This window comes from Tupaia chinensis, unplaced genomic scaffold (genome assembly GCF_000334495.1).
Source record: "Tupaia chinensis unplaced genomic scaffold, TupChi_1.0 Scaffold000498_1, whole genome shotgun sequence".
Taxonomy (NCBI): domain Eukaryota; kingdom Metazoa; phylum Chordata; class Mammalia; order Scandentia; family Tupaiidae; genus Tupaia; species Tupaia belangeri.
In genome coordinates, this window is record NW_006160010.1 from 706,671 (window position 1) to 718,369 (window position 11,699).

The 11,699-nt window shown below is 39.6% G+C and overlaps 1 protein-coding gene across 4 annotated transcripts in view; it reads left to right on the forward strand.

Moving 5' to 3' along the window:
• POLR3G (RNA polymerase III subunit G) overlaps positions 1-11,699 on the forward strand; it is a 42,216-nt gene that overhangs the window by 11,821 nt on the left and 18,696 nt on the right. For 2 of the 4 annotated variants that reach the window (XM_006156540.2, XM_027774962.1), the window contains exons 1-4: positions 7-179; positions 310-459; positions 5,183-5,312; positions 9,541-9,597. In XM_006156540.2, the coding sequence (XP_006156602.1) occupies positions 343-459; positions 5,183-5,312; positions 9,541-9,597 (304 nt within the window). In that variant the 5' untranslated portion in view covers positions 7-179; positions 310-342. Of the gene's footprint in view, positions 1-6; positions 180-309; positions 460-5,182; positions 5,313-9,540; positions 9,598-11,699 lie in introns of those variants that run through there. The other 2 variants (XM_014590913.1, XM_006156541.3) reach the window with 2 other exon arrangements.

Below are 11,699 nucleotides of genomic sequence, written 5' to 3' on the forward strand. Positions count from 1 at the left end.
ACCGTGTGGGGGGTGAAGAGAATTACATCAACTGTCTGTGCAGAGGTCAGGGCAGCACCTCAAAAGGCGACGAGGGTCAGCCCTCCACCAGGACCTGGGGAGGGAGTTGAGACCATCACCATCATCTGCAAACATACCCGGATGTGAGCATTCAGCAATCAGTCATCACGTATTTCTTGGTACATTTTGCTTTCCAACAGTATTTAAAATCAGCCATGCTGCTTTAGTGGAGGGGCTTTATATTTGGTTTTAAAGCGTTGGTTCTCTTTTTTATATGGTTCAATAAAAATTACTAATAATGTCTTTCAGAATTTGCCCACTCTTCTGGTATAACTGGTTCTCATGGCTGGGAACAAAGGAAGAGGCCGTGCGGCTTACACCTTTAATATTGAGGCGGTTGGATTCAGCAGAGGGGAAAAGTTACCTGATGTAGTATTGAAACCACCCCCGTTGTTTCCTGTAAGTACATCGACAGATGAATTCACAGTGTGTTTCTCACATTTCAGAGAAAATAAAAACTCTGTATAGGACTTGAATATCCTAAAGTATAAGAAAGTAATTTAGGACCAGCAGATGGCATGGTGATGAAGGACCTGGACTCCCACATGGCTGACCGCGGTTCGAGTCCTGGACCTGGTGCCTTGCTTTCTCTGTCTTTTTCTGTTTCTCTCTGGTCAAATGGAACAAGAAGAAATAAAATTAAATGAATAATTCTTGAAAAAAAAAAAGAAAGAAACTTAAATATTTCTGTCCTTTGAGCCAGCCTGTGGCCTGGAGGTTAAGGAGGCTGGATCTCACATAGCTGACTGTACAGCTCATGTGAGTCCTGGACCCTGCAGCTGGAAAGACACTGGGCGTGTGTGCATGTGTGCCTCTGTGCCGCAAATCCCAGGGTGTGGTAACAAGAGGGAAGAGATTGCAGTGTGACCATCCCTCATGGGGGAGTATTTTCTCATTTTCTTTCTCTGTTCCTTGGAGGAGCACATATGCCCTCTTTCAAATTAAATAAATGTATATTGTCACTGTTTTCCCTTGAACTTCTGATTTCCAGACAGCTTTCTTAAAATACAGAAAACAGGACTATAAATGTTTTCATGAATATATTAGTACTGCATGAACCAGGACAGAATTATTTTGCAATTTCTACATTTTCTATTGGTGTTTCTGATGTATTCCAGTATCAAAACAATATTTTCAAAAGCCATGTTAGGTTTTTCAGTGGTTCTCAGCTTCCACTCTGCCCAGCTTTTACTTAGTGATTTTCTTCTCCTCTCACATATGTATAATTTTGCTGCTTATTGTACCACTAGGCTGTTTTTCTCCACTCAACTTTATTTTTTCGTTATTTCTTTATTTGATGAAAGCTATTTTGAATTTCATCACTATTTCTCAAACTATAATCACTTCTATTACATTTGATGTTGCTTGTAAACTAGTGAGTGTGCTGCAAGCTTAATGGCATAATGTTTAATGTTTTGCTTTATATTTTAGTTTAAAGTGTAAGCTTTTATTTCCAAATATGCATGTGCTATAATATAGAAATAAAAATTGTTACTAACCTGATACCCTTTCCTTCAGGATTCCTTTCCCTATCCCCAAAAGAAAAGTTCCTGCTGGACGATTTATGCGAGTGTCTTACATAGGGAGTCTCAGTTTAGCTCTTGATACTGGGTCGCTGGAAAGGTCATGACATATTTCCAGTGACCCAATAGTTTGCCTTTTTGATATTCAAAATAGCTTAAAACCAAACCAGATTATCTCAGGAATAGGCATGATGTCACCTCACAGTGATTTTTTTTTAGTGATTTTTTTTCCTGTTGGGCAAGTGTGCTTGCCATAGACACAGAGAGACAGCAAGAAATCACTCCCTAGGGTGGTGGCCCTAGGGGAGATGGCCATGCCGCAATTCCTTCTCTTTTACTTTCCTCCCAGGATGCTTGGCATGTACATATGCCCAATGAGAGTTTCAAGGCACCAGGTTCGAGATTCAGACCCTGGTCAGTCACGTGGGAGTCTAGCACCTTAACCACTACACCAGCTGCTTGCCCTTGCAGTGAGTTATTTTTTAAATATTTATTATTATTGTTGTTGTTATTTAATTTGCTATAAGGCACATGTGCTCACCAGAGAGAGAGAAAGGAAGAAAAGGAGAAAGCAGGCTGCCAGGACCTGGACTCAAACTGTGGTCATCTATGTGGAAGTCCAGCATCTTAACCACCACACCGCCTGTTGGCTCCACAGTGATGTCTTTTAAAACAAGCTCTTCCCCATGTGTGAGGAGAGTTCGTCTAGACACTGGGAGTGTTGGTGCATAGCGTTGATTTATACTTGGAGTAAAATGAAAATTCCTTACTACTGGCTGAAAGGCTTTGCCTGATCGGGCCTTGCTGTTGCCTCTCGGACCTTTCCCACCACACAGCTTTGCTGACCTCCTCATTCCCTCAGGCTGTTGCTCCTGATGGCTCTCTGTCTGGAACCATCTGTTTGAGCTTTGCACGGATGGCTTCTTAATTTTGTTCAGATCGCTGCTCAAATGTGACTTCCTTAAGAGGCCTCCATGCTGACCCTGTGTAGATTGGCCACTGCCACCTCCGTGCACTGTGCCAGCCAGTCTTCCTCTATGTCCGTCATGTCTACCTGGGGTCGTGCACCCTCTCGTCTGTTTACTTCTGTGTTTCTCAGCAGAATGTGAGTCCATGCAGGCAAGGACTTTGACTAGTTTACGTTGGTATCTTCTGCTCACCGACAGTCTCTGGCTTTTAGAAGGCACTCAGTACGTATTTGTCAAATGAATGAATACATTCTGAGTCAGATTTTTAAAATGTACTTTATTCTTGTCCTGTAAAATCAGAACTATCTTTACCATGTACTCTGGGGATACTTTAATAAATATGTGTGTATGGGACCAACAGTTAGCGTAATGGCTATGTCGCTGGACTCCCACATAGTCGACTGTGGTTTGAGTCCTGGACCCAGCAGCTTACACTCACACCGGGCACGTGTGCGTGTGCGCCCAAGATCCCGAGAGGAGAATGGAGGAGATGGGATTGCGGCATGGCCATCCCCTCTGGGGGGTGATTTCTCGCTTTCTATCTCTTTGTCTGTCTCTGTCTGGTGAACACACACACCCTATAGCAAAAACCTCTCCAAAAGAAGAAAAATAAATAAATAAATAAATAAATATGTGTATATGTATGATAGTATACACACATACTCGTGTGTGTCCTTTTCAAAACATGGACATGTAGTTTCAAATTCCTTTGCCATTTATTCATTCATGTCTCATTCTCTTGACTGTAAATGGGGAAATATTGGTGATACAGGTTGAGTATCCCTAATCAGAAAACTGAAATGTGAAATGTTAGAAAATCTAAAACTTTTTTGGTGCCAACATAACATCAAAAGTGGAAAAATGAATAAATTTAAAAAAAAATTTAAAAAAAAAAATGGAAGATTGCACACCTGAACTCATGTGAGAGGTCACAGAAGGCTGCAATACAAAAACATGTATAAAGTTACCTTCAGGCTTTATATACCTATAGATAAGGTATGTATAAAACATAAGTAAATTTCATATTTTATTTATTTAGAGAGATTTTTGCTGTAGGGCATGGGTGCTCACTGAAGAGAAATAAACAGAGGAAAAGAAAGTGAGAATCTCTCCCCAGGGGGATGGCCAAGCCCCACTCACCTCTCCTCCATACTCCTTTTGGGACCCTGGGCATGCGTGGATACGTGCTTGGTGTGAGTTTCAAGCCTCGGGGTCTGGAACTCGAACCTCGGCTGACTTTGTGGGAGCTTAGCTATATAACCATTACACCATCTGCTGGTCCCAGTAAATTTCATTTTTAGACTTTGGTTTTATTTTCAAGATAACTCATTGTGTATTTACCAAGGTCTAAAAAACCTGAAATCTAGGGACTAGCAGTTGGCATAATGGCTATGTTGTTGGACTCCCATGTAGTCGATTGCAGTTCAAGTCCCAGACCTGGTGGCTTCAACTCACATTGGACGTGTATACGTGTGTGTCCAAGATCCCAAGACAGGAATGGAGGAGAAGGGATTGCTGTGCAACCATCCCCCCAGGGAGGGTGATGTCTTGCTTTCTGTCTCTCTGTCTGTCTTTCTGACAAGCACATGCTTCCTATAGCAAAAACCTCTCCAAAATAAAAAATAAAAAACCTGAAATCTGAAACATTTCTGGTCCCAAGAATTTCAGATGAGGGATATACAATCTATACTTTAGATGAGACAGTAGATATTGAATATATCCTGGTCATCATAACTGCTTGGTAAATAATAGCTGATACCTTTTTTTCCCTAATGCTTCTGCTCCCATGATAATACCATCATTGGTTGAGGTTTATAGAAAACTAAAGCAGTTGCTTTCATTTGGGTACTTTGATTCTTCTTTTTTTAAGTTTTTGCTGTAGGGCATATGCACTTGCCAGAAAGGTAGAGAGTGATGGAGAGAGAGAATGTGAGAAATCACTCCTCAGGGATATGGCCATGCCACAATCCTTTCTCCAGTCTCTTCTTGGGATTTTGAGCATGCAGCTACACGCCCAGCATGATTTTCAAGCTTCTGGGTCCAGGCCTTGAACCATAGTCCTATGGAAGTCCAGTGCCTTAACCACACCACCTGCTGGCCCTAGTTATCTTGCTTTTAAAATATTGATTCACAAGCCAGCAGATGGCATATTTGTCAAGGTGCTGGACTCCCACATGGCCAACTGCGGTTCAAATCCCGGACCTGGCAGCTAGAAACTCATACTGGGCACATATGTGTACGTGTACAAAATCCTGAGAAGAGACAGAGGAGAAGGGATTGTGGGATGGCCATCTCCCCCTGAGGGTGATGTCTCACTCACTTTTTGTCTCTGTCTCTCAGGTGAGCACCTGTTTCCTATAGCAAAAATTTCTAAAAAAAAAAAAAAAAGAATGATATAAAAAATGATGAACAGCATAGTCGTTAGGGCCAATAGGAAAATTATGCCTTTCTCCTGCTGCTAAAATAAGAGCAAAGTAGGATATGAGTTTAAAGGTAATACAGTTAAATTTGTTGTAAAACTTAGTGCATGCAAAACAGTTTTTCAGTACAACTGTGATTTTCTGAAATAAAGATGAAAGAGAAATTAAAATAATTAATTTTTTGAAAACCTTTGGCTCTTGATTTAAATAGGATACAGATTATAAGGCAGTGCCTCTGAAAATAGGAGAAGGTGAAGAATATATGCTGGCCTTGAAGCAGGAGTTGAGAGAAACAATGAAAAGAATGCCTTATTTTATTGAAACACAAGAAGAAAAACAAGGTACGTACTGGACTCTGATGATGTGGTTCGATGTATGCAGATGAAACTGTGTAAACACAAGATATGTGATCATTGAAAGTGAAAGTTGTAAAGTCTTTGATTTAGGGTGCATACCCTTTATGCTTATGTCTAGAGAACAGTAGACATAATGTCTGTTAATATTTTGTTGAGTATCTCGGATTTTTTTTTCAGTGTGTATGTTCTCTTTACAAAATTGGATTCAAATTACTTAGTATTTTCCCTCTATTCAATAGTATAGTATTAGAATTTTCACATGTCATTATTGTTTTAGGGAAATACAAATTTTAATAGCTCTATGGTATTCCACTGTATGGATATAGCATTATTCGTTGTAAGTAATTCCTTGTCATTAGATTAACGATTGTTTGAAGTTTTTTTGTTCATAATGTTGTGATTACTATCATATATATAATTCTTATGCATGTCTGTGATTATTTAATGTATAAGCCTTGACATTTTTTGTTGACTCTTTTTGTATCTAATATGATAGAAAATATATAATATGTATTCATTGGTGGTGCTAAGGGCAAAGAGGAGAAATTAGAGTTACAAAAGGTTTGCTAGGCTCCTGCTGGAAGTGGAAAGTGGTTCTAGAGGAAGAGTAGTTATTTAGCATAGTAGAACTATATTGAGTTTCAGTTTCTGCCCCTGACTGTTGAAAGTGGAGAGATCAGTATCATCTTTGAGTTTTCAAAACAATGTAATTAAAACATGAGAAATTCATATACTGTCATCTCGTTCCACTAGTATTAAAAATGCATTCAATTTTTTCCTATCTCTAAGACTTAAAATTGGCTAAGAGTCATAAAGAAAGTTTTATATGGTAGTCTTACGTGTGTGTGTAATTACAAGCATTTTAGAAAAGTTCACTTAATTTTCAAAATATGGTTGCTCAAAGTAATATAATGATTTGAGAAGAGTTCTTTTACTTCAGAAGTGAGATATGGAATTGTTCAAGCCTTGGACCCAGTGGCTTAAAAAAATATGAGAAGTGTATGCGGGTATGTCCAAAATCCCAAAAGGGGGGAGAAATAGAGAGGAGGCTGAGACATGATCATTCTCCATGGAGGGGTACTTTCACTTTTCCTCTCATCTTCTCTTTCTCCTCTGCTCTCTCTTTTCTTTCTGTCTGGTGATTGCATGTACCCTCTAGCAAAGATTTTTTTAAAAATCATCCTTTAAAATATGGTTCACTGAGAACCAGCAGGTGGCATGGTGGTTAAGGTGCTGGACACTCCCACATGGCTGACCACGGTTCAAGTCCTGGACCTAATGGCTTGCTTTCTCATTCCCCCTCCTCCCGTAGGTCTCTCTCTGTCAAATTTTAACAAAGAATAAATGAAAGCATGAATAAAATGAAATAATTCTTTAAAAATTGATTTGTTGGACTCAGATCATAAGTGGTAAAAAAATTTTCTGTAGGATATGTGCTCTTCGCCGAGAGAGAGAGAAAGGGCAAGAAAGAGAGAGAAAGCACCCCTAGAGGGGTTGACTTTGCTGCCTTTCCCTGGATTTTGGGCACATATATACACCTGGCATGCTTCTCAAGGTCCAAGACTCAAAACATATAATTGGCCATGAGGGATCCAGCCACTGCAACCATCATACCACTGGCTGGCCCTAATTGCACATTTGGTCTAAAGTCAAACCAATGTTTAGAAAAACTTGGTCTCATTTATTATTATTTATACATTCAATCATTATACATCATTTAGATTGTAAATAGATTTTACCCGACATGATATATACCGCACAGCAGGTGAGTTGAAAATACTATATATGACATCATCAACAGGCAACAAACCATATCTGTGTCCCACTGAGGTCTTACATCTCCATTTTTCCCCAAATTTCCCTTCCTGTACTCTTACCTTCTACTCTGTCCCCAGTGTCAATAACAATTTTTAATGTTTTTATTTCCTCTAGTCTTTCAGTCTCTACCATAGAGTGTGGACAGTCAGTATATGTTAAGTAGAGACATACACTGTCTCTGTTTCATAGCCTGACTTGCTTCACTCAGCAATAAATCTTCCATGTTCATCCACTTTCTATCAAATGCCAGGGTCTTTTTTTTTAATGGCTGAATAGTATTCCATGAAGTATATGTGCCACACTTTTTCAGTCTATTCATCTGTTTGTGGACATTTGGGTTGGTTCCATGTCTTAGCAATCATGAATAATGCTACAATAAATATAGTTGTGCAAGCGCTTTTCTAGCTAAGCCTTCTCCTGTCTTTTGGGTAGATACCCAGGAGTGGAATTGCCGAATCACATGGTAGTTTTATTTGAAGGTCTTTAAGGAACCTCCATATTGTTCTCCATAGTGGCTAGACCAATTTACGTTCCCACCAACAATGTAGGAGAGTTCTCCTTTCGCCACATTCCCGCCAGCACTTATCATTTTTTGTTTTTTTAAATCTTGGCCATTCTGACTGGGGTTAGGTGGTATCTCATTGTGGTTTTGATCTGCATCTCCCTTAAGATGAGAGATGTTGAACTCTTTTTCATATACTTTTTGGCTGTTCCTATGTCTTTCTTAGAGAGTTGTTTATTCAACTCATTTTCCCATCTTATAATTGGGTTAATCATTTTCTTCCGGGTCAGCCTCTTGAGTTCCCTGTGTATTCTGGTTATCAGTCCCTCATCTGAGGCATAGTTTACAAAAATTTTCTCCTATTCTGATTGTTGTCGATTCACACTAGGTACTATGTCCTTTGTTGTGCAGAAACTTCTTTATCTGATGTAATCCCACCTGTCTATTTGGGGATTATAGCTTGTGCTTTGGGGGTCTTTCTTAAGAAAGACCTACCCCAATGTCTCCCAGACAGGTAACCCCACCCCAGGTCCCACCTTGCCTGTTTCTACCCTGTTCTCCATTCTCTTCCCCAGTAGCTTGTGAAAAGTAAGTCACTGCCTACCCCAGTGTCTCCCAGTTTCTCCAGTGTTTTCCTCCAGTAGTTTTATAGTTTGCGACCTTAGGTTTAGATCTTTGATCCACTTGGAGTTGATTTTTGTTAATGGTTATAGATAGGGGTTCGGATTCATCTTTCTGCAGATGGATACCCAGTTTTTCCAGCACCACTTGCTGAAGAGGCTTTCCTTTTCCCACTGGATTGACTGGTACCCCTTGTCAAAGATCAGTTGGCTGTGTGTTTTGAGGTTTATTTCTGAGGACTCTACTATATTTCATTGGTCCTCATGTCTGTTTTTGTGCCACTATCGTGCTGTTTCGATGATCACACCTCTGTAATATATTTTGGAGTCAGGAAGTGAGATGCCATCTCCATTTTTCTCCTGCAAGATGGCTTTGACAGTATGGAGTTTTCTATGATTCCAGACAAATTCTATAATTATGTTTATTAGATCTATGAAGAATCTCTCTTATAATTTTATAGGGATTGCATTAAATATGTAGATTAATTTGAGTAGGATTGCCAATTTGAGTAGGATTGCCATTTGGATTATATTGAATCTCCCAATCCTGGAACATGGGATGTCCTTCCACTTTTTTGTGTCATTTTAATTTCTTTTTTAAGATTTTCAGTTTTTCTTATAGAGGCCCTTGACTTTCTTGTTTTTTTTTTTCAAAGAATTACTTTTTAATTTAATTTATTCATTCATTTATTTAAATTTGACCAGAGAGAGACAGACAGAGAGAGAGAAGGAAAGTGAGAAAGGAAGCCATCAGGTCTGGGACTCGAACTATGGTCAGCCATGTGGGAGTGTCCAGCGCCTTGACCACCCCACCACCTACTGGTTCCCCCTTGGTTAGTTTTATTCCTAGGTATCTTATGTTTTTTGTAACTATGGTAAACAGGATTACTTTCTTCAGTTCTGTCTCTGTCTGCTTGTTGTTTGTATATCGAAGTGCTATAGATTTTTGTAAGTTCATTTTCTATCCTGCCACTTTACTATATGCACTTACTATTTTGAGAAATTTTATCATGGTACCATTGGGTCTTCTGTGTATGCAAACATGTCATCTGGAAACAGAGATAATTTCAGCTCTTCTTTCACTATTGGAATGCCTTTTATTTCCTTCTCTTGTCTGATTGCAATGGCTAGGACTTTCAGTACTATATTGAATAGGAGCAGAGAGTGAAATAAATATGTTATCTGCTGTTCTCAATTATTTAAAGTAATGGCTTAAATTCAAGTTTATTCTTGATGTATCTAATGAACTCTTTTTATTCTTTTCTCCCCCTAGATATTGAAAGGTATAGTAAAAGATACATGAAGGTATACAAAGAAGAATGGATACCAGGTAATTACAAACCAGACAATATAAAATAATTTTTAAAGGGACCAGCAGATGGTGTGATGATTACATCATTGGATTCCCACATAGTTAACTGCAGTTCGAGTCCCAGACCCAGTGACTTAAACTCATGCTGGGCACATATGTGTGCATGCCCAAAATCCTGAAGGAGAATGGAGGAGGAGTTTTAGCGTGGCTATCTCCCTGAGGGATGATTTCTTGCTTTCCATCTGTCTCTCTATTTCTCCTAAACAAGCGTACACACCCTATAGCAAAACTCCCTCTTTAAAAAAAATAATTATTTTTAAAGGCTGTCTCCCTATTCTGTATGTTTTTAGGATGTTTTCTATTTTCACCATAGAGAAATAGTCTAGTCCTTTTCCTGTAATTAATTAGCAATGTAAATCTTTTGGAAACTAAGATGAAAATATTTTTATATTGTAGCAAAGAAGAGTTGAAGAGTTTTTGTAGAAATTTTTTTTTATTTTTTATTTTTTCAGAGGTTTTTGCTATAGGGCGCTTGCACTCACCAGAAAGACAGAGAGTGAGAGAGAGACAGAATGCGAGAAATCACCCCCTAGGGGGGATGGCCACGTCACAGTTGCTTCTCCTCCATTCTCCTTTCAGGATCTTGGGCACGCACGCACACGTGCCTAGCATGAGTTTAAGCCATCGAGTCTCGGACTCGAACCACAATTGACTACATGGGAGTCCAGCGACATAACAGTTACGCCAACTGCTGGTCCCTGTAGAAATTCTTAGAATGTGCTTTTCATGGGGTCAGCCAGAAGAATGGTAGTTAAGGCGCTGTTAACTACCACATGGCTGACTGCAGTTTGAGTCCTTGGCCTGTGTCTTGAAAATCACGCCAGGCACATGTGCATGTGTGCCCCAAATCCCAAGAGGAGAATGGAGGAAAAGGGTTTGCCGCAAGGTCATCCCCTCTGGCAGTCATTTCTCATGTTTCCTCTCTCTATCTTTCTTTTCTTTATTTCTTTTTTTTCCCTAAGAATTATTTACTTAATTTTTATTCATTATTATAATTTTAAAACTATTTTCTGTAGGCCCCAAATCTTCACCAGAGAGAGAGAGAGAGAGTGAGAGAAAGTGAGAGAAAGTGAGAAACCAAGCCACCAGGTCCAGGACTCGAATTTTCAAATATCATTACCCATAATCATGATTTCAATTTACAGTGCCAATAAGCATTTATTTCTTTACTACTGTGTGATTATAGAGCCTTTTTTTTTTTTTTTAAAGAGAGATATTTGGTATAGGATGCACTTGCTGAGGAAAAAGGCTGACAGAAAGCAAGAAATCACCCCCTAGGATGGTCACACCGCAATCCCTTCTCCATTCTCTTCTCGTGATCTTGGGCACATATGCACATGTGTCTGGTGTGAGTTTCAAGCCACTGAGTTCGGGACTGGAATCGTGGTCAACCACGTGGGAGTCCAGTAGTGTAACATTTCCACCATCTGCTGGTCCTGAGCTTTTGAGAAAGCAGTTGTCCAGTTGTAAGGGTATTTTAAGGCAAGCTTTTGTAGTTTTTTGGGTTTTGCTATAGGGTGCATACAGAGATATGCAAATAAAGTGAGAAATCACCTTCCAGGGGTCTGGCCACACCACAATCCGTTCTCCTCCATTTTCTTTCCAGGGTTTTTGCCACTCACATACACCTACATTTCCACCATGATTTTCAAGCCACCAGGTCCAGGACTTGAGCCAGTTGGCCATGGGAAGTCCAGTGCCTTAACCACCTCGCCACCTGCCAGCACCCTGTAGCTTCCTTTCTTTTAAGGAGTTAGAGACTATTGTTAGGTTTTTTTTTGTTTTTTTTTTTTAAGAATTATTTAATTAAATTAAATTTATTTATTTATTTATTTTTAATTTGACCATAGAGGGACTGTGAGAGAGAGAGAGTGAGTGAGTGAGAAAGTGAGAAAGGAAGCCACCAGGTCCAGGACTCAAACCGTGTTCGGCTATATGGGAGTCCACCGCCTTCAACCACCATGCCACCCACCAGCACCCCCCCCCCTTTTCTTTTTAAGAATTTTTATTTAATTTTGGGAACCAGCAGTTAGTGTAATGGCTGGGTGGCTGAACTACCA